This window comes from Numida meleagris, chromosome 5 (genome assembly GCF_002078875.1).
Source record: "Numida meleagris isolate 19003 breed g44 Domestic line chromosome 5, NumMel1.0, whole genome shotgun sequence".
Classification (NCBI taxonomy): domain Eukaryota; kingdom Metazoa; phylum Chordata; class Aves; order Galliformes; family Numididae; genus Numida; species Numida meleagris.
In genome coordinates, this window is record NC_034413.1 from 54149913 (window position 1) to 54177317 (window position 27405).

The 27405-nt window shown below is 35.6% G+C and overlaps 1 protein-coding gene across 5 annotated transcripts; it reads left to right on the forward strand.

The window, feature by feature from the left end:
• Window positions 778-24579, forward strand: SLC38A11 (solute carrier family 38 member 11). 5 transcript variants are annotated; one of them, XM_021400418.1, is made up of 13 exons: window positions 2339-2420; window positions 2577-2648; window positions 3736-3853; window positions 4276-4350; window positions 5531-5665; window positions 6841-6906; window positions 8560-8666; window positions 9194-9273; window positions 16459-16529; window positions 16906-17067; window positions 18714-18826; window positions 19460-19591; window positions 22027-24579. In XM_021400418.1, the coding sequence occupies exons 1-13, from the start codon at window positions 2418-2420 to the stop codon at window positions 22270-22272; spliced, it is 1380 nt and encodes a 459-aa protein (XP_021256093.1). In that variant the 5' UTR covers window positions 2339-2417; the 3' UTR covers window positions 22273-24579. The 5 variants fall into 5 exon arrangements, with proteins under 5 accessions (XP_021256094.1, XP_021256093.1, XP_021256092.1 ...); XM_021400419.1 differs by lacking the exons at window positions 2339-2420; window positions 2577-2648 and adding an exon at window positions 778-1120; XM_021400417.1 differs by lacking the exon at window positions 2339-2420 and having other exon boundaries at window positions 2444-2648.

Consider the following 27405-nt stretch of genomic DNA (forward strand, 5'->3'; position numbering starts at 1 on the left):
TCTTACAAAGAATTGTGAAAAAAATTGAAAAAACCCAACATTGCTACTAAATCACAAGAATTTTCTTTGCACTTGAGGCCTCTCAAATTTTCCCTGCTGACTCACATCACCTGACCAGTCACACCACAATACATGTCAGATTGCAACTTGTCACGGAGTTGATTACAGACTTCTTTTTGAAGGAGCTGATGCTAATGTGCTTAAAGAGCATATACGACATTTTTTGTTAATGTAGCTTATGTGTACTTTCTTCTTCATATTAAATCACATGCATCATAGATCTTTAAGGACAAAGTTATTGATGCACAGCATACATGCTCCTTTAACCATTGCAAACCTACCAAAATATTGTCAAATGTAAGAGTTCTCAAGACCACGTAAAACAAATTATCATGCTTTGTTCTTTTCTGCTGTTCAGTGCGTATTTCATAGTTGTTTTTTTTGCTTTAGTAATTTAATCTTGTTTAAAATCTCATGTTCAAGTTCTATTGTCTCATCTCTCCAGTCACTGAAGAAAGCTCCCAATGTTGTTTTTGAGATGCACAGACCCTACGTTTTGCTTCCAGTAGTTCTCCACAGTTAATGACTATCTATAATTTCTTTTTCTTGTTATTACTTCATGGTTTTGCTTAAGATACACCTTTCTTTCCATGTGTTTTTCTGTATGTTTGCAAAGTGTCTTTCAGTGAGAGCTCACAGCTGAAGATAACTGAGGTAACTAAGGATTCCATACAACAGCACAATAGTTTTACCTCTCTGAATTAGCTCACCCCGTAATCCCTGTACATTCTCCTGACGTAGCACCCTTTCCAAGCACCTCACCCTAACTGAGGTGAAAAAACAACGAATGTAGTAGCGACCCTGCACATGGCCACGGCCCCGGTGCAGGCGGGCGTTATGGAGCGAGACCAGCAAGCCGTGTGGAGAAAGGCGGGAGGCAGCCGGCTGTCCTGCCTCCGCCTGCCGGAGAGGAGCCCGCGCCGCCCACCTGGAGGCTGCCCCGGGAGGAGCGCGAGAGCCGCCCGCAGCGTCTCTGCTTCCTCCTCTGTGATCCGTGGGGGTCCGGCACGCGGCCATGGAGCGCGGCGGGACCGAGCAGCCACCAGCCGGGGCTCCACAGGTGAGATCGGCAGCGCTCAGGGGCTTCTTGTAGCTGGGCTGCAGATCTCGAGGGGCACTGCTTTTTGCCGTAGCGTGGACTCTTGTCAGGCTTTGTAGGGCTAGCAAGAGCTGTAGCTTTTGTTACCCCTGAGTTTCTCTTTAACTCAATGAGAAATAATTGAGCCACAGGTACCCAGCAGAAAAAGAAAAAAAGAAAGTAAACTGGAGAGTCTTATCTATATGTAATCTAGGGGAACCATGGCTGCTTGACACAGCCAAAATTGGTTCTCACTTGGGTGCCAGAGCTCAGGCACTTCAGTTCCTGGGGGGTCTGTCATGATTAACGTATACTGGGATTGTTCCATCAGGAGAGGAGGCTCAGGGAATGACTTTATCGCTCCCTGCAGCTCAAGGAGGTTGTGGTGACGTCAGATCAGCCTTTTCTCCCAGGCGGCAGCAATAGAATGAGAGGGAACATCCTTAAGTTGCACCAGGGGAGGTTCAGGTTGGATATCAAGAAAAAATTATTCTCAGAAAGAGTGGTAATGCTCCAGAACAGGCTGCCCAGGGAGATGGTGGAGTCACTGTCCCTGGAGGCGTTCAGGAACTGTGGAGATGCAGCACTGAGGGACATGGTCAGCAGGCATGGTGGGGATGGGTTGGATAAGATGGTCTTAGTGGTCTTTTCCACACTTAATGATTCTTTGATTCTCTCAGTATGACTGTGGGTGAACCCAGCTGTTTGGTGGCATGCAGCCAGTCTTGCAGTTTGTGAGAGATCCACTTCAAGAGTCCACTGCTGGTTTTAAGGACTATGAAGTTTTTGAGCTGTATAGCAAGCATCGCGTTCTTGTTCTAGCAATGACTCAAAACATGAAACTGGTCTGTTCTAGTTTAGTAGAATGCCTCATGAACTATGCCATAGGTAGCAAGAGTTGTTAGTTATTAAGGAGAGAATGACAGTGATGCTCCTGGTGTTTGTATCAGCAATGAAACAACATGTACCACTCACAACTGTAGAGCAAACTTCACAAAATAAGAACATTACCTGTTGTGATGCTGTAAACGCAATGGAAAGTATAGCAATTGTAGTGGGATAGTACAATCCTAGGCTACAGCAAATGAGAACAGCAAGATACTCTTGTCTCCACTGCCAGCCCTAAATGAGGTCTGGGAAGGGGTGGAGCCAGGATCCACCCCCTTCCAGTCAATGCACCTGAGCTCCCCGGGTTGGCCCTGCCATCCCACCAGGTGCTCAGTCACTAGTTCAGGCCATGGCTTAGCATTTCTGCTACACCTGTAAAACTAGGTGTGATATGGTGAGAATAAGCAGGAAGTGATGGTTGATTTCTTTGTGGTGATGCGGATTTTTTGGGGACGCTAAGTGGGAATATTTAATGGCAGATTCAGCAAAAAAGAAATATTCCCGTCTCTTCGTATGATGCATAATTAAGATGTGGAACTTTTTGCTCCAGGGTATTGCAGAAGCTAAAAAATATGCAGAGCTTCCTAAAGGGGCACATTTAAGGAGCAATCCATTAAGGAAGGTAATGCAACAAGAACATACCAAGGCCAAGGTATCCAGAATGTTGAAAACTAGGACAAGGTAGTCTTCCAATGCACCTTCCATTGGCTACTACCAGAAATGAGATACCAGATAATACTGGCCTTTAATCTGAGACAGTATTACTCTTCTAATGTTAATACTGCTTAAGGATTAAAGTATTCAATTAAGTAAGTAGCAGCTGAGTTTTTACAAGAAGCTATACATGTTAAATAGGCCCTTGCATCCATGAAATAATGGTTTTATTTTCATGGTAAAGTATTCAATGTTTTGCTTTTGTAGAAAAAATAAGATATTTTCTTCATTAAATACGTGTTCTTTTTTTAATTACATGATTTCATTTAAAATACCGACATTCTAAAGGACAATGCTAAAATGTTCTTTGGCAATAAAATGGTGATCTAAGTAAAGGACTGCTACATGCTTATGTAGAGATGCTTTTTGAAGGTAATTACTTCAGTTGCTGGAGCTGCTACAAATGAGTGCCTTAAATTTTGCTTTGTATGAGAGGTTCCTACAGAAACCTTCTGGAGCTACCCAATGCTATGGTGTCATTTGCTTTTCATGATGAACTAAACCACTGAAAGGCACAGAAGTGTTGAAAACACTGGAGAAAACTTTGAATTAGAGAATCTTCATGTGCTGACATACTTTACAAGTAACTTTTGAAATTGATTTAATTTCCCTGATTTAGGGGTCTATTTTTACTGAGCTGTAAGATTAACCAAAATATTTTCCAAAGTACTTGAATAGTATTTCTGCCTTTGGAACATGACTAAAAAGCTCCTTAACAGCCTAACTCTGAGTTTATACAGATTATTGTTCTGCTTATATTTTTGCAGAGAAAAATTAATTATGGAAGATTACGGCTCAGGCTTATGAAGGAATTAGATGCTTTTCACTCCCCTTTGGTTTCTCACTGGAAAAAATGAAACGTAATTATCAAAATACCTCTACAAATCTAGGTCTATGAAAGTATATGTTTTTTTAGTTTGAATTAACCTAACTAAATGTATGTAAAATCCTTGTTCTCACCTGTTTTTAATCCTGTCATTGTCTTCCTGAAACAGATTGAAACAGATGACCATACAGCCCTGGTTAGTAAGCCTGGGAATAAAGATGGAAATGGTAATCTGGCATCGGCTGGATTTAATATTATTAACTCCATCATAGGATCAGGTATTATAGGTAAGCGTAGTTTTCTTTGCTATCCTATGTTCAACCCTGTTTATGCACTAGCCAGTGTTGAGAAAAATGCTGTCTTCTTGTTTTTTGCTGTTATTGCTGAAGATTTTTTTCTACTTTTATTCTCTTATTACATGAAAATCCAATTTTGTCAGCTGAGATGAGGTCTGACTCTGTGATAAATACCCTACAGCTGTTTTTTTTGCTGTAATGACCAGAAAGTACTGGTTGGGCAGGTCCTTCCTTCTCACACCAAGGCAGCCCTTTGTCTACTGAAAATAATCTTGTTTGAAGTTATTAATTTTTTCTGGTCCCATTTGGAAGATTGAAAGTAGTTTATTTTTTTTTAATCCAAGTATTTCTTTATTTTGGTCATCATAAGTATTTGTGAAAATTCTTCTGTAATCTCTTGGCTTTTTTTACAGGACTGCCATATTCAATGAAAGAAGCTGGTTTTCCTTTAGGAGTACTGCTTCTGTTTGGAGTTGCCTATATCACAGGTACTATAAAAGCAGTTTGTGTTGTAAAGTGAAAACTTGTCTTGTAAAGTTTAGATGATTTTGAACTTCACGTTAGCTTAAACAAGAGTGTTTATGACTTAGTAAAATGGGGAATTATTTTCATCTCACTAATCCTTGAAGCTGATTAGTAAAAGTAGAGAATTACTCTGTACAACATTTAAAGCTGCTTTTTGTGTGCCTTTTATTTGGTGAAGCCTAGTTTCTTAGGCTAGGTCAAGGTGACATTTGGAAGAATAGATCTTATTTGTCTGTTATAATCACCTATTTTAGTGTGCTGTTTTTACTCTAATTTACTCAATGATCATTGAGTGGGTTGTATATCACTCAAGTGTACCACGGAATTAAAACCTTCCAGTGTAATAAAGATTTTGAACACTTTGATTATAATTCATTTAAGAAAAAAATCATGGATTTACCTTCAAAAAGAAGTCTCTTTTAGAACTCCTAGAAGATAATAAACACTGATACTGAAAGGAGTTGTTCCTATTGCAGCACAGATTACTAGCTAAGTGGAAGCCAGATGAAGAATAAATGAGGTCTAGCTCTATTTGTCAAGACATCTATCCAAGGTAGTAAATTCTGTGGTATAACTTGTCCGGACTGAAAAATTATGTGGTACTCAATTAATTACTGAAGCATAGCATGCAATAACAGCACATTCCATACAGTTCTTCATAAAAGGTTGAGGTTCTGTCTTGGAGTATTCCACCTGTGACATAAGCTCTATCAAGGTACGTTGCTTCTTCATACAAGAGTGGATCAGTCTTGGGTTTTCAAAATAAATCATTTGGCACAGGCATTGGTGGTGTTTTACTCTCTACCAGGATATAACCAAATGTTTCCTCTAGTTAGTAATCTTCTCCCTTGTTAATTGAATCTTAAGTTTTTGGTGCTTATGACAGTTCTTTTGCTTTAGCCATTCTGATTACCTACAAAAATGATGAGGTTTCTGCTCTTTTATTGTGAATTCCCTTACCACTCTTAGCACAGCTTCTGATTTTGGTGGATTGAAATCTATTCTGATGAGATTTCTCCTCCCTGGTCTTCCAATGCTGCTGTTTTTCATTTTTATGGACCTTTTTTTAAGGAGTGAAAGAGAGTAGTAACTAACTGCTAGTTGGTTCATACTGTCTTTAACAGTAATTTTGTATTTTAACAGATTTTTCCATCATATTACTGATCAAAGGAGGAAATCTTTCCAGTACCAACACCTATCAGGAGCTGGTCAGAAAAACATATGGTTTTATAGGTTATCTAATTCTTTCAACTCTTCAGTTTTTATATCCATTTATTGGTAAGATCACATGAAAGATAAATATCTAAGCTTTATAAATGGTAACTTCTTTTTTACATTGCCTTACTCTTTCACTTGTTAAATTTCAAGAACTCTGTAAAAAGTATACCATATACACTTATTTTCTTAATAAATAATTGTAGAATGCTAAAGAATGACTAAGGAAGAATTCACTAAATCTGAGAACCGGAATAATAGAAATGAATTGAAATGTGATAACACAAAAATTCACACACTTAAGAATCAGTGACAAAAGTAGCTATGAGAATAGCAAAGAGCAAACTTCTAGAATAACAGTGCACCACACATAGAACTGCAGGAGGTGGTGACTCGAGATACTGAGAGACTGGATTTGGTGACTGCAGTGTCCCAGTGCAAAATTCGTCATTTTAGGTAGCTGAGATATTTAAGGGAGTCAAGTTGGGGTTATGGGAAATACTTTTAAAGACCTCAGTCCTTACCATGAAACTAGTTACAAAATGCACTTAAATTTATTTACTTATGTAGTGTTAATAACTTACTATTTTACAACACTGAGTGTTTATGTATTAGTTGAGGTCATTATCCACATTAGTGTATGTGTGTGTGTATGTACATAGTGTGCATATGCACACATACTTTCAGTGCAGAATACATTAAAATCACAGTTCTCATTCATGAGAGAGAGGAATGGAAGTCCATATTTGTTATCTTCATCTGTTTTTCTCTCCTCATTTCTTCTGGCTGAAGGATTTCACAAACATTTTACATGAACTAGGAAGCCTCTGTGTATTTGATTGCGGGACTGATTTATTATGTTAATACAGAAACATTATTAAATTGAAACAGGAGTTTGAAAATCAGCTGACAAAGAATTGAGATTGGAAATGAACAAAGCAGTTTTAAAGACTTATTTTCTCCCTTCTGTATTAAGTTCATATGGTAATAGCACGATGGCCTTGCTTATCAGATTTGATTCTTTCTAGGTTGTACCTGTTTAAAATAACTAAAGGGAATTGTTAACTTTTTTTTTCCCGGTCTTCAGCCTGAATCTTAAAAGTTGATGTTAGCTAGAATTCATACAGGAGGAATGGTGGCATGCCATTCTGAAGTCCACACAATTCATCTATTTAAAGGTTTATCAAATAATCTATATTTGATTTGTACTAACAATTTTTTTTTTAATTTTCTTTAAGCTATGATTAGTTACAACATAATAACTGGAGACACTTTGACTAAAGTGTTCTTGAGAATTCCTGGAGGTAAGATGCATTTTAAAGTTTCAGACTGGGAAAAAATTATTAAATAGGAATGTAGCATGCTTATTTGGGGCTTCTCATACTGTGGCAAACAGAAGTAGTAATCTACCTGTTACTTTGTGTCTGAATTACTCCTAAATGTCAGTCAAATTATGAACGTGAAGCCTGTTTGTATGAATGTTTTTTTTTTTTTTAAATCTCAGAATTATAAATCCTAATCTTTGGTTGTCATTGGACTCAGTGCTAGTGAAGAGAGCATGTTATTTAATGAGACGTTAATCAAATAGTCTTCCACAGTGATGTAATAACAAGATCATAATTTGTCATATTGTTGGATATTTGCTATAATAAATATTTAAATACTAAAACTGCATTTAGTGAATAATTCTGGATGACTTGCATATAATATAATGATTTAATGCTTATTTAAGCGTGTCAGTATGGTTGGTCATAAACTGCATGTGTAACTGCAGATGTTCTCCTAGATACTCAGTGTAAAAGCATTTTGAGGTCTTAATTCATGTGCTTCTTATCCTTCTGTGGTTGTAAGTTTTCACAGTGGAATCAGTGGAGCATTTATCTCTTTCAGCAAAAAACCAACTAAGCTTAAATATATTTCACTGGCAAATTAAACTAAAAAGAGTATGTATGCAGTGAAGTGGAAATTAGTGTTTGTATGAACTGTTTGATTTCCCTAGGAAGACTATAATTTTAAGCAGGTGAAACTTGCAAGGTGTGAAATGCAGTTTTAACTGTCACACTTTGTTCAGCTTGATAAAGTGAATACCTAATGGTTAGTATACAACATGACTTTTTTAATGAAAGGAACACTCATCTTTTCACTTGGCTGGTAGAATGCTTGTCTAGGAAGAAGGGGAAAAGGCATTATAATCTCCCAAAAGATCTAGGAACTGTACACTTGAACTGTACATTTTTCTTGTCAGTTGCTACTCGCTTTCCAGTCAAAATTGTATAGCAAGCTGGTTTAGAATCATGATTTGTGGTAGTCTAAAACGGAGATGTTTCCTGTTAAGTTGCTGTTGGCTTGTTTAAAAAAAAAAAAATACAGAAAACCACCAGTTGTGGGGAAAACTTCCACTGATTGCAAGGGTTGTTATACCATTGCTTTTGCCCTCATGTGGTAATCTGTGTTTTTCAAGTGGAGAACAGGCAACTTCAAGAAAAGAGATTCTCACATGAACCCCCCCCAAAATGAACTTATTTTAGGGTCATTTTTTAAGGATTTGCTCCTCTTCAGCTGCACAGTAATTGATCAGCGCTGTCAAAAAAAAATCCTCAGCAGTAAATGGCAGAAAGAAATGTTAGTTTTACTTGCAGTCTACCAGCATTGATCCAGTTACGATGGAAGGAATTAGTAGTAATCTGTATGTACAAATGCCACACTTCTGGAGTTTGATATGTGTATAACATATAGGATGACCTGTTGGTTAAATTTGCACAAATATTCTGTTTGTGCACATGCTCTGTATGACTTCCCTGTTAATACTTAAACTTTATTTCACTGTTATTCATCTTGAATAAAAGGCATAGAAATATGGTCAGCATCAAAGTTTGTAGTTGCTAGACTTCTGAGTGCAACTAACTGTTCTCACGTCAGTCTCGTAGAGAAGTAATTTGCTTTCTTCTTTGTTTCAGTTGGATCAGAAAATGTGCTTACTGATCGTCACTTCGTAATTCTTTTTACCACCATCATCTTTACCTTACCTTTATCTTTATATCGTGACATAGCAAAATTGGGAAAGGTAAACTTTTTTTTCCTATGCCATTAGAAAATAAGTACAAGTCATGTGTAACTCAAGGTATTTGAATTGAATTGCATCCACCTAGAGCATGTTAAATATTTTCAAAGTTCAGACCATCTTCTGTCCCAAGAAGTATCAGACAACTTGAAATAGTATAAGCAAAATTTTTGTCTCTACATGAATAGAGTTTTTTCCATCTACTGTTAGTAGAAATGGATATTTCATTATTATTTTTTTAGAGCAGTATGTGTTGCAAGTCTGACCTTGAAATACTGAGCACCATTGATTACAAGTATTTAAATGGAAAGTAACTCTTACAGTTAGACAAATAACTGCAATTTGCTAGTTAACTAAGGAGGACAACAAATGAAGAGGTGATGGTGTAGGACAAGCTCCATGATTATAAATATTTGACATGTGATATTTAGAAATGTAGTTGGTTACTAAGTCTTTACAAAAAAATTACGCTGCTTAGAAGAGAACTTTTCAGCAGTTTACTGACTGAATTTGCGTGTTTTCTTTTACAGGTATCTCTTGTTTCTCTGCTTTTAACCATCATCATCCTGGTTATTGTGATGGTGAGGACAGTAACACTCGGTTCACAGGTGTAAGTATTCTTACACTTGCTAGAATGTGAATTTTTGACATATATAATCAGTTGCATCGTTCTTATTTCATGTCTATATAGTTCTGAATGTGGTCGTTTTGATAGGAACGTGTATTTAAATAAATAAATCTACTGATAGTAATAAAAAATGAACTGCTAAAACTTGCCCCTTTTTTCTTCCTTCTATTGCACATATGTAAAGTTACAAAGTCGCGAAAAAAAAAGCAGATGAATTGGAAACTGTAGGTGAGTCTTGTAGTGTTTAACATTGGATATTGGAATGTTCTAGACAATTAAGGTACGCATGTGATTGTCTGCTGTGGCAGTACTTCTATAATTATATTGTAAGAAAGTGTTATTAATCTAGTAACTTTCATTTATGGTCTAGAAGGTCTGATTTATCTCTTTTTCCTTATCCTTTGAGTGTGAAGATATGGTAATGAAGATGACAAAGAGTTTCTGAATATGCTTTTTTATTTATTGGAATAGATTCATATGGTATTTTTAATGTTTCTGTAAGGATCGGATTCTTCCACTGTGTTTAAGTGTTGGCACACAATTGTGCATTTGTCTGATTACTGTGATACATGAGCTAATTGCAGGGCATTTGTTTTAATGCTGGCAAGATAACTAAAATAGTAGTTTATAAAGTTGTGCCAGAAAGGTGCCATCATCCTTAGAAATGATGAACTTAGAACAGTGTGGGATTTTTGCCCATACTCTTCCCCTTGCCCCCTTTTTTCCTTAAGCAACTTGTTTTTCTTACTGTGTTAAAGGTGTATTTGGAAGGCAAATCTCAAAATTCCCTGTTGAAAAAGGAAGAAGTTATATATAGTAGCTATTCCTGACCTTGTTACTATGGTAACGTTTCTTAACAGTGGTGTTGCATCGAAATATATGAAATACATGGCTTTATTGTCTCTTAAGATAAGTTGTGTTGTTTTTTGAGTAAGTCTTGATGTTTTACTGCTTATTTCTTTAGAGACTTTTCCATTTTTGCCTTTATGTTTCTTATTTTCCTATTACACTACTTATTTGCATGAGTTCATGTAGCATGTTGATAAACTGTTAGTCACTTTTTAACCTCACAATAATTCTATCAGTGTCTGTTACAGTTTACTTGATGTATACTTGAATTGTTAAAGACCTATTCTAATATTTTGCTAGTAGTTTGCTCTCTCATTTCTATAGTGAGAATGAAGAACACATTTTATATATTTTAATGTGTGTCCAGTCTTTTACTTCAGCAGGTGAAACAAGCAAGTAATGCATTTTCTTGAATCCTTCTCAAAATATAATAGAAGTTTGAGTTTTTAAAGATATTTTTTTTTAAAATATGATACCCTCAAGTTTGTCTTATAGGAAAATAACTTGTACAACCTTAGAAAGTCTTGATGGAGCCAAGAGAGGATATTTAATCTCTCCTGTTGTAACAGGACAGAATTGACTGTAGATCTGTTGCTGCTGAGAAGTGATTGTCCAGCTTATTCTTGACAACTCCATAATTTTCCAGTTCTGTTCTTAACTAGCCTTCCTTTGGGGAGTTCTCCTAACTCTGTTTCTCCTGCTACACTTCGTGTTCATTGTCTCTCAGCCTAACCACAGTGAATATGGAGAGCAAACTATTCTTTCCTTTCCTGACGCTTAAACTCCTGTAATACGTTGTAATTTGTTTTGCTTTGGTAATTCTTTCTATAAATGACAAACACAGTTCCATCACTGTCTTTTTTTTTTGTCATTTCTTACACCTCTTCAAAATTGCTACCTTAAGTTCTCTGTAAATAGAAGTGAGACTGTGGTGCCTCTGCTACAGTGTTTGATGTTTGATGTTGTTTGATGTTTTCTGTTTTGCAAAATGACACGATGTGAATGTGCCTTGAGTTGCAGTCTGGTATAAATATCAAACTCTTCTCTGCAGAACTATGAGCTGGCAATTTTTCCTTTCTTATACTCTGTTCATGAAGTTTATTGTAGAATTATTCTTTGCAATGACTTGATGTGTTTTAAACTGTAGGCTGAAAACAGCACTTAAGAGGCTTTAAAGTGTTGCGTTTTGTTTTATTTTTTAGTTGCTTTGGGAGTGGAGGGAGTTGTTAGGGGATGTAATGAGACTGATGATTTCTTGTTTCTTCTTAGGAAGGAAAAAACATGTATTTCTGTTGAGGGATTATTTGGTTTAATTTCCTCTTATGACAAATATGAAATTGAGGTACTTTTTTTCTACTTTTGCTTCTGATTAATATCAGCTATATTATTATTGTTGTCTGAAGGACGTAAAGTTCTTGCAAATAAAATCCAGTGTTCTGGACCCAGAGCTTATCATAGAATCATAGAATTGCTCAGGTTGGAAAGGACCTTCAAGATCATCAAGTCCAACCGCAACCTAACCATACTACCCTAACTCTAACAACCCACTGCTAAATCATGTCCCCAAGCACCACATCCAAATGGCTTTTAAACACATTCAGGGATGGTGACTCAACCACCTCCCTGGGGAGCCTGTTCCAGTGCTTAACAACCCTTATTCTCAGTAGTTTAAGATTTTAGATAAAAAATGCATTTAGATGACCCATTCTTTTCTCTGTTTCCACCTGCTTGTAGGTAGGGAATTATCTACTGTGATCAAAACCAGTAGAGTAGAGTTATCTCACACTGTGTTTTCAGATACCTTAATACTGCAAAAAGTAACTTAACGTTTCAAAAATTAAGCTAACATTCATTGCTGTAAAAAGCAATACTTTATGTATCTTATAAAGATGGATCATTTTAATTTGATCTTCTTTTGGGAAGAATGTCATGATATCAGTATCTGCCTTATACATACATATATACAAAAAACTTGAAGAGCATCTGCTACACATAAATAGGAAGCGAGAATTACTCAACTGGCAGCTGATCACAGGGATGAAACACTAAGCATTTGGAAAAATAACTTGAAAGTAGGAAGTTGATTCTTTTCTTCTTTATAATTAAGCCAACAGTAAACAAAGATAAACTTTACTGTGATGAAATTCAAAACACTAAGACCCAAGTTTATATTTACAGACCTGTTAGTTTTTCATTAAGAAAAAATGGAGATTAAAGCAGCTGTAACTAAGTGGGGCTGGTATATTGCTTTACCTTGTCTGTGTCCTTTTACAATCAAAATGACTTTGCTTAACCTGAAATTCAAGGCTGATGTGAGCATTACTAATTTCCATTACGTTGGTTGAGGTTATACCCAGTATCTCTAACTATAAGTTTAGATTGAAACAACAAAGATACTTTACAATATAATTGAATTAAAATTTTATGTTTTTTTGTCTAAGTCATTGAAGTAAATCTGAATTAATCTACTGTGTATTCCATGATTATTTTGTTAATTGCTGGCTTGCACCAAAACCTCATGGTTTGTCACTGATCTTCAGCCCAAAAGAGTGGGAAGTCTTTTGCTCATTCCGACATGTAGCTCCACTGTTAAACGCATTACTTTGTTTCCTGCTTAAAAATTCAGTTTTTTTTTTCCAGCAGTATTTTATGCCTGTTAGCTGGGATGAGATCAGGGATGTACGTTTCTCTTACTCTGATTTAAGATATTTTGCTTCTGAAGCACTCTGCTGCTGTACTGCATATTGGCAGTGTTTCTACATAAATGACAGAACAGAATTGCTGTGAAGCAAAAATCTTGTGCGGATTCCTCTATTTTACATGTTTTACAATAGGAAGAAGACATGCTGTTATGGACTGCCAAACAAATTTGCCTGAGTCTTTCTTATGATCTGGATGTGAACTGCCTTTACCGTGTTTATTTTGTTCTCTTCATATTTTTTCCCCCTGTTCTTACGTAGGTAAACACCAAAGTCATCAAAACTTCTTAAAACTCACTAGCATGTTTATTATGTTATTCTTTCCCTTAAGTATTCTGAAGACTGAGTAGCAGAGCATTACTTTCTCACCCACTGTGCTTTTTCACCACTAGGCTTCACTGCCTTCCCACTGAGGGTTCTAATTGTGAGGCTGTCTTGCCGTTGTTACACTTCCAGCTGAGAGTTTCTCCTAGCTGGTGTCTCCCTTGGAATGTCTTCTTGTTCAATCCTGTACTGATTTTATTCTAAGAATCACAGTTACATTATCTATCAACTATTACATTGTATTACAACTTCTATATTTTATAGACAGTACAGCTTTCACCGAGTGCATTTGGCGTCACAAATAGTAACTTTCATTGTGTTTCATCTAAGTTCTGCTTCTTCTCCAGCATGAGGAAAACCTTGAGCAGCCATGGCCTGTGTGGTTTTTTTTTGTTTTTTTTTTTAATACACTGAAAGTAGAGAAGTAAGCTGCTTTACTTTTTATCATTCATGGATTTTCACAGCTACTGCTGTTCTTGTGAGAGCGGAAGATGAAATCTTTCCCTTGCAATTCAAATAACAATGAAGTAGATCAAACTGGGTCAGAACAAAGGTCCTTGTCAAAACAAAGCAAAAGTGTCTTTAGAAGTAGCAGCAGGACTGAGAGTCGAGCAGGTAGAGTACACCAGAATACCAGGTAACACTTTATCAGCCTATGTGTGCATCTGCCTACACAGACACATAAATTTGTGTACGCTTACCTTGGTCTGTGTGTGGCTAGTGTGCTTGTTAGACCATGACACTCACTAATGGATCTTTTTATCATGAATTCCTCAAGTCTTCGTGAAGTCATTTGTTTTCCACTTAACAATTTCATCTAATATGTGCTTTTATGCAAATGATTTGCTTGAAGTTTAATGGGAATCTGATTGAAATATCAATGTGTTTCTTTCACTTTTTAGTTTATGTAAAACACCTGTGTGAAATCTGCTTATTCCCAATGTTTGAGAATGTGTTTGAAAATTCATGCAGGACTATATCACTTAATGTAAGAAACAGTGAGCTGCATACTGTTGCAAGTGTCACCTGCAACAATGTGCTTGCTATGACATGGCATTTACTGACAGTGTTAAAATCATGGATCTGGAAATGGAAGGAATTTATCTCTTACATTGCTAAATAAACAGGATGTTGTTCTTTTGGAGTCCTCCACCCCCCACCTCCAAGTAATACTCCCAATCTGATTTGCCATTCATTCAACAAAGCCAAGCAGTATTTCAGTCTGCATATTGCCAGTGCATAAGCTAACACTGTGCAGTGGGGAAACTAGTTCCTGATACATTTAGTTTGATTGCTTTTTAATTATTTGGCCACTTCATTCACAATGTTTCATCTGAAAATCATATACTTTCTACATTCCATTTTTTAAATCTCTATTTGTCAGAGTTTATGATATGGCCTTATAGTTACACATAGTTATAGTTACGCATGTGCTATTTTCACAGGAAAAAGTGTGGAATTGTTGTGGTTGATGAGGAAGTGTTTCATATCCATGCATTCTTTATTTCTGTGCATTTTAGAGATATTTTTCTATATAGGGCATTAGATAATCTAAACACTAATTGTGAATAGAAAAGCACTGAGTGACTTTCAAAAATTATATCATCAAAGGATTATATTATCAGATTTCCATTCTGTTTATTTGATATCAAAGCTGACCTCTAGTGGTTATAGAATTGAATAGTTGTAATGTTATTTTCTGTAGTCTGTTTTTATTTGGTACTATTACTGCTTCTTGAATCAGATGTGAACGTTTTCCTGAAAAAGGCATTCAAAATCATGAATATGAATTATTCACAGATATCTCTAGTGGTTTGAAATCACTGGCATTGAATTAAAGGCTGCTATAAGGATCCACAGCAGCTGTATTTGAACAGAACGACTGTTTTACAAGATAAATGCACAATATTTATTTCATCCTTAGTTCTTATCACATCTACATGCTGAATCTGAGTATATTTTAGGAGGGCCATATTCAGGTGCTTAACATCAGAAGCTGCATGTTAGTCAGAAATGTGAACAGCATCCATACTCAAAAAAACAGGCTTGATATTGATGCTCAGGTCCTGTTCTTGTTAAGGTTAGCATCCATAGTTTAAAAGCCTACAAGCCCTTTTAAGCTGAATGTGCATAGGATACTAGAAATCAGGTTTTTAATATGGAAAAGGAAGACTTGACTATTTAAGTTCTGAAGAAATAATGAGTTCTCAAAGCAGAAACTAACAGCAATGTAACTTTTTTCTTTAATATGGTTTAAAAATTTGTCAGCGGTGAAACCTAGCATAGCATAATCCACCACAGCTGTCAAAATCACCTGTTTATCAAGTAGAGGGAGAGACAAAGCTGCCAATGTTACCTTCACAAAACTGATGTCATTGTCATACTGCTCGTAGGGCATTAGGGTGATGATAGCAGCTTAAGGCCTCAGGAGGCAACAGCTTTCCCTCTAAATAAAAATGGAGCAATCAAAGCTAGCAGCAGCACACTATCTAAGAGCGAGCTTTTCTGTACTCATGCTTTGTCTGTGCTTGAGTATTACAAAGAAAAGGCTAAACTGATTTGTGAATTCCATTTATATTTTTAGAAAATTGCACGTTTGGGAAGGGTGTTTCCTTTTTCTTTATTTTGATTCTTTATTCAGGAAACTTTTTAATATATCAAATGGATTTTAACAAAGATTGCTGACAGTTTTCTGTAGTCCTTCTCTAAGGTCCAAAATGGTGCATGTATCTTAGAGAAGCAGATGTGGAAGATAATTCATTCTTGCCTGGTTATCAAGATCTCTGTATATTTTCTTCATCTTTATCACTACTTTGGGAACTAGCACGCTTCCTTTAAGTTGAGGAACAGTTGAAACAGGTGTAAATAAAGACAAACTGCCTCACTTGATTTGTGGTCTACAAGTAAGTCTCTGGAATCTGTGCATTACTTGTGTAAATACGAAAGAATAAAATGCCTTCAAGTAGTCTAAGGAAGTTTTGGGTTGAGAAAAACCTCATCCAGAGCTAGTAACAGCTTTTACCTTCCCATTTACTGTTTCTTGATAAATGATGACTTGAAGAGTTTATTTACATAACTGGTTGCAGAAACAGACTGACAGTTTTGGCTGTAAGAACTGGTTCCTGGAATACTTTTCTCAAAACGAGAGGTGAGAAAGGCATCTCCTTGGTTTCAATTTACTATTGATGAACACTGGCCTAATTCAGTTAGGAGTTCTGTATTACAGCATGGTATTTTAAATTATTCTTAGTAGGTGATGGTTGAAAAGAGCATAATCTAACAAATTCTGTTTTAGACCCAAATCAGAAAATGCATGGATATTTGCAAAATCAAACGCAGTACAAGCCATTGGGGTGATGTCTTTTGGTAAGTCATTTTTGTATTTTCAGTCTTCAGATCAATTTTAAGAGATGACTTGGATATTTTTGAACCTAGAATTTTTTGGTTTTTTTTTTTTTAATTTGGGATTTTTTTGATACTCATGGGGAGGAGGGGAAGAAACACCATGGCATTTTAGGGTAGTGTAATCAGAGTCATCTCAAGATGACTATAGGCCTTCATCAAATCAAATAATTAAGTAGAAATTCCATTCATTGCAGGTTTAATGTTTGTGTTCAATAGTGAGTTGTACCAAACTGCTATGTCTCTTCTACCATGGAATACATACTCCATTAATTTATTTCATATATATATATATACGCATAAATTCATGTATTTCCTTTAACTACTATGTGTGTTTCAGCATTCATCTGCCACCATAACAGCTTTTTAATATATGGCTCTCTGAAAGAACCCACATTGAACAACTGGTCTCGAATCACACATGTGTCCGTTTTACTTGCTGTTGTTATCAGTGTACTATTTGCTGCATGTGGATACATGACTTTTACGGGATACACAGAAGGTAAACTGCTCAATCCCTCAGTTTTCATGCTTCCTTACAGTCCTTGCACTTCAAGTCCAGTTGTTAACAGCTTCGTATGATTTTGGCATACTTACACACTTTATGGACATATAAATAGTTAGGATAGCTATTTCTTGTAGTTACCCCTCAAGCAAAGCAGAATAGAAAGATGTCAGATAGATGTTAATAGGTGTCAGATTCCCAACGGGAATCTTCAGTGGTGAAAATCCCCTTTGAATGCTTCCATGGCCAAATGAGAACTAAACATCCATAACTTAGCCATGTGGCCCTCTAACAGAGAAGGAAGAAGAAAGTATTGTCTTGATTTTTGTATAGGGTGCCTAGCATACACTTCTGTACATTCTCCTATCTGTGCAAACATAGCAACCTAACTCTGACTTAGGGACACTTCATATCTTTACAACAACCATCTGATATAAGTAGTGCTTCCATAATCTCTGTGTGTATATGCAGATATGTAAATGCATAAAGTAATAAATATGTAATGATATTTAACATGATTTTGTTAAAAAGAAATTGGAAAAGTTCTTTCAAAAGATAAAGCGTAATATTGGTCAGTGCATTAGTTCTTTGAAATAAAATACACGTTGCAGACAACTCTTCTGTTATTTAATAGTGCTGTACCAAATCATAGGAGAAAGCTTTTTCATAATGAGAACCAGTGTATAGCTGAGAACAGAGGAACTGTGATGGGGATTACTGCTTGACCTGTCCCTTTTTCTACTTCCTGTGCTGTTTATGCAGAATAACTTACAGTCCTAGACACAGCTATATGTAGAGTAAGTGCAAACTGGCTTGATGTTTCAAACAAGAAAGCTGTGTCTGCAACCATCCCTTAGCTTATGACTGTAGTGCAGACACCTTGCCTTCTGTCTCTCCTGTCAAAATCTTTCAGATTTATTTCTGTAAAGCATGCTTTATTCTTTCTTTAGTGCCATTGTGATCCTGATAGTAGTAAATCATAAAACAGTATAACAACCAGGTAGAAAGGGTGTAGTCCATTGTCTTACTGTGGTCTGGCAGCTTTTCTTAAGTCTCATGGATCATTATTCCAGATTCATTGTTGTAACCACTAAGCAAGATGATTATTTGAATTATTCATCAATGTTTTTGTTGTTAGGTGTAAAAAGATATACTGGTTAATAATCTATATATTTATAATGGGCATTCAGGGTCAGAATATTTGAAATTCTTCACTGCACCTTACCAGTTATGATTAGATACTATAAGGGAAATGCAGTTACGCAGAGGTAACTTCCTGGTCTTCCTTGTATAATTGTTCTTGTTCTCTGACTTACTTTTTTAAATGAAATATGTATTTCATTTACAAGCTTTTTCTGTTTCCTACCAAGGTAAACAGCAGCATTTCATACGAAACTGATGCTAAGGGGAAGATGACAGATGACACTGATATATCTTTCAGAAATATTTTAATATATGCATATGCTGCAAAAAAAAAAAAAAAAAAAAACTGCTAATGGGTTAAGATGAAATTTTTTCTTGATATAAGAGGAAAGGGGATTAGGAAGTCTCAATTACTCCAGTGATTCCATTAACTTATACTTCAATTTACAAATAAGCAAATGAGATGAGTTCAATCTAATTGATGTTTTGCTATGCCTCAGGAGATATATTTGAAAACTACTGTAGAGATGACAACCTTGCTACATTTGGAAGGTTTTGTTATGGAGTTACTGTAATTCTGACCTTTCCCCTTGAATGTTTTGTGACCAGAGAGGTAAGCATTTTTCACATCCTCTCTTTAACAGTGTTGATATATCACTAGTGTTCTCACTTATTGTCGCTGAAGTCAATGGCTGTTGCGTAATAAATATCAACATATCTTGTTCTGCTGCGTGCTGTTCTAAATATGATGGTACATGTACCATTTAGATTCTGGCAATATGTTATATTTATTATAATATCCAATATATTAATAATAATAGCTGTAAGGGCTGTGTGGAATTCCAAGATTGGTATAAATGCTACTGGTGGTATCATGTTGAATAGCTAAAAACAGCATATTTATTATGCTTCCTAGTTTTGCTTGATTAAAGTATCTCTGTTGAGGAAATCCATTTGTTCAATAAACAATAGAAAGTAGTTTTATTCTGTAGCAGTCAAATGAGAGGAAAATAAATCCTGAAGATGTTAACTAAGCCAGTCTGGAAAGTGTTCTGCAATTTTATTAATGTTTGCTATGAGTTATTTTTGGGGGCAGATGAAGGTGTTTTCTTGAAGCAACAAAGGTAAAGTTCAGTCAGTATATTCTCACCCGTTCTTTTTGTTCCTTAACAGTACAAGATTTGTTATAAGCTATTTGTTGAAATAAAGAGCAAAATCAAGGCTTAAAGTTGTGGTTCTATTTCAGGTGATTGCCAATGTATTTTTCCATGGGAACCTCTCAACAGTTTTCCATATTCTTGTGACAGTAATTATCATTGCTGTGGCGACTGGTGTATCATTAGTGTATGATTGCCTTGGAATAGTTTTAGAGCTGAATGTAAGTGAACCTGTATACTCTTCTGTTTAATAAATCACTTTTCTAATAAAGCAAAGTTCAGAAATATCCATAGCTCTAGTAAAAATCTTATGTAATTCAACATAGCATTCAGTTAAAGATATTAGTAGAATAAGAAGGAATTATTCAATGTAATTAAATTAGAGAGAATGTTTAGGAAGAAAATTTCAGACAGTTGAAGGGCTTTTTTTTTTCCTTAGCAATTCATAGCAACTTGCTGCAACTCGCCACATTTATTTAAACTGCAATAGAAATCACTACAATACTCATCCCAAACTATTGCAGGACTGCATCCAACTCTTCTTCTGAAGAAATTTACAAATCACTAAATATGGGGGCAGTCTGTTGTGTGCTAAAGGGGGCAAAGAGTGAGTGGAAAAATAGTTAAAAAAAAAAATTAAAAATGAAAGCAGTACTAGCGAGGTAACTGGAATTTTTACCTGCTGGGCTTAGTGGGGAGAAAAACTGAGTGATTTCATAGCATGAATGTCATAACCTGATGAGAACTGCTTTGTTTACCAAACAGTGTGGGCGGTTATTCTTTATGCTACATGATGCATTCAAGTACATTTACATTGTTCTAATCTACAGTGCAGTTTATCCACTCACCAAGAGGTAGTGAGTGATTCTGTAGCAATGATATTGCAGAGCGTGCTTCAACTAATCTTATACCGCTGGTCTGAATATTCAGATAAGCTATGCAATTGCCCTCTGTTTGAAATATTACCTATGTAGTTATAATTTCAAAAGGATTAGCTGAGAAGAAACTATCTGAATATAAACAGTGGTCCTCACTCGTGACATCCATTGGTAATTTCTTTTCCATCATTTTTCTTCCTGTTTTTACATAACAAATGAATGAAATTGATCTGTGCGTGCATATAGCACACCAATAAAATTCTGTATTTGTGCATGCATGCATTCCTATTTGGATCAAATATCTGAAGCCCGGTAAAATGAGCCTCATTAACTGTGCACACTTTATTTCTATATATGTGTATGTGTATTAAGATTTTATATATTTTAATAATAAATTTACTTTAGAGAACTACAAGTGAGTCTTTTTAGCATGAATAAATATTTGATTCCTATTTGGAATTGAATTATTCTAAAGTAATTACTCAAAAGTAAATATTCCATTAATGCAATGTGTTTACCCAGAGAGGCCTAAGCAGTTACTCAACAGTCAAGCCAACAGTTTGGTTCAGTTTCAAACAGAAGTTGTTAGCCAGGCTTTTGAGTGGGTAGCTCATATCTCATATCTTGAGACACGTTGACAGTAGTGATACATGTACTTCTGGGATGTAATTGTGCTTACAAAGAATGTTCAGAGTCTTGTTCACTGCTAGCAGAGAAAAATGAATGGAGTAAGTTTTTGCATATGAAGGAAAGCTGATCGATCTTCTCAGCAGACTTTTGGTCCAGTAGAAGGACTGTTTTCTGGGTCTTCACTGGTGATGGCATTTACTGCTGCTTCTGACTGCTTACTTTTTTAGTTTTCTGCTTTTAAAGCAAAGCACAAGCCTTCATGTTTGCTCACTGTCGGTTCTTCAGGGAAAAAATTCAGTCATGTGGCAGTCAAGCGTCTGCAGACTTAGCATCTTTTAATGCTGGTTTGCATTTCTTCACATGCTTATGACTCTTATTTTTTTGTGAAAGATGCTTCTTGCAAGTACTGATCACTCTTAACAGTTTCTATCATAAAGATGTACAAAAGAGTGTACAGTGAGGCAAAGGTATTCAGTAGGCTGAATTGCTACCTCACCATAATTTAGTTAAAACAAAAAAGTTTCTTAAAGTATGTGACAGAGGATGTTCAAAATTTGTGCATAAAATGTTTTATTGACATGTTAGTCATATGTTAATCAGTGTCTCCCGCATTTGATCATTTGCTTTTAATCTATATTTATGTGTAACAACTAAAGAGAAGCCGAATTTTTAGTAAGGGATGTTTACTCTAATGGAGCTTAGCTTTCATAGGTGAGTTACTGTAAATCAAGTCATAAAAGTTTATCACAATTCTTTGACCTGCTACATGTTATTTCCACTTCTTTGAAGGCAGATCTAGGCTCCTAGGTGGAATGAGCTTAAATATTTCATGTCACTTACTGTACTGAAGAACTATTATGTTTGGACCTTTACTTCTGAAGCTTAGAAACTTCTGCTAATCATATCTAATGGAAATATTTCCAACTTAAAATATTATTCTGTGTCATCAAAGCACAAATATTGTTTTACAAGCTATTTGTGAGTTGGAAAAGAGTTTTGTATTTATCGAAACTGGGAAAGGCCTCTATTCTCCCGCTCTACTGCTGCATCAATCTAACCACGGCTATTTACAAATTCAGGTTCTTGTTCTTCAGGTTCTGAATATACATGCTTATTAGAGTTTTCTTATTGTTGTTTTCCACATGCAGGGAGTTCTGAGTGCTACACCACTTGTTTTTATCATCCCAACAGCGTGTTATCTAAGGCTGTCTGAAGAGCGATGGAACCATTCAGATAACCTCATCTCCTGCCTGATTCTTGCTGTTGGTGTGCTAGTGATGACAGCTGGGTTTGTTTTGACTATCTTGCATCCCCAGGAATGTAGCCATGGAAAAGAAATGTTCTACTGCTTTGCTAGTAATGTTTCTTTTCATAACAGTACACTTCCCCCATAGGTAATGCTCCAGTCTCTGAACTAGATCAGAGGCATCTTCCAGCAAGCCATATATTCCAGTTTAAACATACTTGGAACAAACTTTTTATGTTTTCATATGCACATAACTGTATTTACATACATGATTTTATACTGCCATCCTTTTTCAGATGAAACTTTTAACTTTGGAAACAGAAATTCTCAGAGGTGCTATGCAGTGGACGTTACTTATATAACTTACCTATCAAAAAGGGTGTGTTTTTTATGTTAATAAGTTACCAGTACTGCTTAAAAACTATAGGTAAATGTGAACGTCTCCCATACTTCAGTGCTTTCATTATTTTTATTAATTTTATAATAATTTAATGTATATTTATTAGGACGCTGTAGCATGGAGGTTTTTTGCCATCCTGAGAAAGAATATGGAGTATGTTTGGGTCTCTTTCCATGTATTCAACTTGTGTTGTTAAAATGAAAAAACGCTTATTAATTCTGTCTTTTATTTTACAGTAAGCGTCCTTTAGTGCTGAAAGCATACCTTGTGCTGGCTCTCCAGTCAAGGGCAATTTTGTATTCTAATTGAACTGTAGCTGATAGTATCCAGCTCTAATTTGTACAATTCATCATCTTCTGATTAAAAGATTTTTCATGAATCAATCCACATAGGTGAATTTTGAAAGATTCAGGTAAATATTCTCTGTAAAAAAAAAAAAAAATTCTAAGAGAAGAAAATGGTGTATGTAATGATCACATCTTTATTCTTATGTTTTTAACCATCCTTATTTCTGAAACTGGTCTGAAGAATTGATACACACCAAGCATATGATTAATTTCAGTATGTAACCATCTGTCTCAGATTTGGTCATGGTTTGTTAAATTTTGCTGATTTGTCTTGTTCTCCAAAATTCATTTAACATTAAGGATTTGTTAACATTAGAGAGAATAGAATATGAGTAATTTATTACTGCTAAAAATCTGAAGGATTATCCTTATTCTCCCTGTAAGTGCTGGGCTTTCAAAAATGTTTTGTACCAAGTCAAGCCATGTATTTTGCAAAAGCAGCTTTTGCCTTATCCACATTGTTGCGATTCCTTTTGCTAACTAGACTTCAACAACTAGTTGTGCAATTCAGTTTTTACACAGCTAAATAGTGATGCTTTCTGTCTCTGCTTGTCTTGTATGACAAAGCTACTTCACTGAAATATTTTTGCTAAATAAATCTTTAAGCAAGGGTCAAGCAAGATGGTGATAATACTGGACTAGCATATTATGGAAGCACTGCCTTTTTAAAGTAAATGTTTTAAATACTCTTGTTTTTTTGTTTGTGTGTTGTTTGTTTTTCTGCTGGGGAGAGATACTATTTAGAAGGCTGAGAGTTTCTGGGGAGGGTGGATTTAATTTGTATTTTTTCCCCTGAGTTGTAAAGCTGTCTGAGAGAACTGGGAGTAAAATTTTTTAATTTCCCTACCAAGAGTCAACTTTGAGGGTGATACTTCATCAGCTGCCCACACACAGTTGTTACTCTTGACAGAGAATATATAAAGACACCAGTTTAGATGCAGCTGTGTAAGTGGTCACTGAATATATTCCCCTCCTTCTGTACTAAACGGAATTCAGCTTAATACTTCCTCATGACAGATGCTGAAGACTTTTCTGATGAATCAGAAGACTCGTGAGCTTTTCTGTTTTTCTGTTTATGTTTCTTTTGCCTGAAGTATGCTATCTTCCTTAAAGTATTAATTGTAATCTTTGTTTTTGAGGATCAGGCTGAAGGGAATTAATCTGTAGGATACATATTGCTTGTTCAACTTAAAGATTCTGCTGAGGCTCCCTTGATATTGAATCATGTTTACCTGTCTTTTATGAAGGGTGAAATCTTTCTATGCCTTACTACTTTAGTAATGCAGATCTAAAGATGATTTGATTCATAGTGTTTTGTAATTTGAAAAGCATAAAGGCTAAGGTAGAAATCATCAGTTAAATGTGTTGTTGGTAAAGCTGCTTTTGCTCTTAAAAGTTTGTTTTGCTGAAATTAATTGTATCCATTTTACCATACAGTTATAGACATCTCACTAGTTTTCAGTCATGATCTTGCCATGTGAAGGTAAAGTTCTCTCAGCTGTTAGTGTACTGTAAAAGGGGAAGTCAGTAATGCTGGATGCTGGAAGTTAGTTAACTGCAGTTTGGCAAATAGCTTTATAGAAGCTATGGTTCCCTCCTTTCCAGTATTATTAGTATAGCTTACTTGTATTGAAACTGCAAATAATAATCTCTTGTATGCTTTCTGAATACAGAAAGAATCACCTTTTTATTGTCATAAAAAAGCTTGTAATAGTCATAATGTTTTGTTTTTTTTTAAAACAAATAAAACTCCCCAAAATAAAGTTGTAGCTAACTGTCATTAAAGGCAATAATAAAGCATGTAAGTCTATATATATATTGAAAAAAATAAAACCCAGACTCCTAAATATTACAGCATAGAAGTGCTGATGCAGCAGAAAAGATTTAACCTTGAAAGGAAACATGGCACCAAAGAAAGTACAACCACAATAAAGAATTAGTAGTGAATGTACTTAACTTTTACTATTTAAAAAAGTGTCCTTCTGTGACCAAACAACTAAGGCAAAAGCAGCCATTTACAAGCTGCTAGCTTTAATGGAGCTCACTGAGAATGAATGAAAGATAATTACTGGCCATGTTGTCCTATTGGACAGACTTTTTCACTGAACTGGAAGGAGTGCTGCAAGCAATTCCAAACTCTCTGCAGTGAGACTTCATGGTCTCTGAGCAGAGGGAGAACATCAGTGTTCCACGAGCATTCACTGGCAGGGTTTTCACATCAAAAGCTGGTAGTATGACTCCCTATTTCTACTGAATTCCTTCTTTGCAGTTGAGAAGGCATTTCCAGACAACAGATGCAAAATTGCCACTCCTATGTGAGCTTTGCAGACGGTTTCTTAACTTTCTAGAGCAGCGTGCTTCTCAACTGCAGACACTTGCAAAGTATTTTCAGCTTGGTAGGTGGGCAATCTCCATATATTACCAGCAATTCCCCAGAGATTGAATTTGTCAACCTTCTCAAGTTTCTTTATGGAAGGGGTAAAATGGCATGGGTTTGCTAAACGGACATTATTCTACATTTTATTTGACACAATTTTTATATTGCAATGCACATATTAATTAGATCTGGTAGGGAAAGGATTTAACTCTTTCATATTTCTGAGAATAGCAAATGAAAGTGTAGTGTGAGGATTTAATAGGACTGTCTGGTGTGAACACTTAATTCAAAATAGGGAAAAAAAGACACAAAAATGATGGAGTAAACAAATGTATTGTGAGTACAAAACATGAGAGTGACAATATTCCCATAGCAGGAAGGAGGGAGAAATCCCCTCTTGTGGAGAAAAACAAAGAGTGCAAGGAAGGTTTGTATTTTTATGATAGTTTTCTTAACGCAGAGTTCTGATTTTAAAAAGCAGTTCTTCAATTCTGGCATGTCACAATGTTTGTTTGGATTTTTTTAGAACAGAATTCAGGCTAGTGAAGGAAATAAGTAGAAGTTTTCAGTTCCTCATTCAATGCTGTATCATAATTATAATTTGCATTCAGCTAATGACCTTAGTGGGATAGCTTCAGACTTTTCTGCTATATGAAATGCTTTGGTCTCAATCTGTTTTGGTTGTTATGGAGGCTACTCCATGGACATGTGTGCTCAAATTTGTTTATAAATACTAGGTTCCTATATGCATCAAATACCCATACAATTATACTTCAGAGTAATTACTCATTGTGAAACTGGACAAGAGACCCTACGTCATTCCTTTTGCACATGCAAAATACAGAAAATTATGCAGGAAGCTTGTTATTTTAAATTAAGAACTGATATTGCTATCTGCTGTCTACAAATATCCAATATTGTATTGCCTGAGAATACCAGTGATAAAGACACAAATCTGCTTGCTGTAAACATATTCATGCCTTTGGAATTGATTTAGGTAGTTATGACTACTTTGAAGTTCACCACAACAATTGGTTAATATGTCAGGGAAAAGCAGACAGTACAAGGAAACTTGAGAATAGTCTTTAACTTTGTTGGCATCTCTTTTGTTATTAAGCCTCAACTGAACCCAGAAATTGATATAAGCATTTAAAATACAAGACTTCCTTAATAGATGTGATTACCATTTCCTCTAATACACCCAACTTGATCTATAACATTAAAGAGCTGTACACTTATTAGAGAAGACTTCCCTGAGTTTTGTTCTATGCTGTATTGTATAAAAAATTGTGTGTAGTGCGTTCCTACCTTATTTTATCAGGATGCATTTCTTCCTCATGGACATTTGTTTGTAAATTTTTTTTTCTTGAAAGACTGTGAAACTTTTCGGGGCTTTCCAGGAGGCTTTACACCTTGGAACTAAAGCAGGATGCAACAAGTTAAACATCCTGAAACTTTAGTTTAGACATCAAAGAGGAGCCTTCTGGAACTGAGGAAGGAACTTCACTGAAAATTTGCAGATGCTCCCAACTAATGTTAATGCTTCCAACATGAGAGCCAAAAAAAAACCTAACATTGTTCTTGTTGTGCTATAGTTAGATATAAGCTGGGAGCTCCTGGAACTTCTGTACATAACACCAGTCTTTTACCAATGTAAACTATATTTCATTGGACTATATTTTAAATTGGTGAGATAAGAATGTATTATAAGTAATTTTTGCTTATGATTAGATTTAGGGAATTGTGTAGCAGCTTCTGGTCCTTTTCTGTAATAAGTAAAATGTTTCATGATCATGCCGATATAGAATTATGAAACAAATCTCACATGTCAGGATGCCAGTAGGCACTAGACAGTATCACATGACTGATACAAGTCTGTGAGGAATATCAGGATAACCCCAGAGCAGGAAGTTACTGGCATGAAAAGATGAAGAGAACTAGTTGCAACCAGGCAAGTAGGCAAACTGTGGTGTTGAAGAATTCAGTTAACTTTCCAACAATGAGAGACAAAAAGTTGTTTGTTTACGTATTTTCATTGTAGAATTCCTACCCTTTTAGGAAAAAGAAAAAAGCATAAACCAAAACTTTAAACTGCTGTTTTTTGACACTACAGTGTCTTAAGTGGATTATTAAAGGAATTGCAGAAACATTTCTATT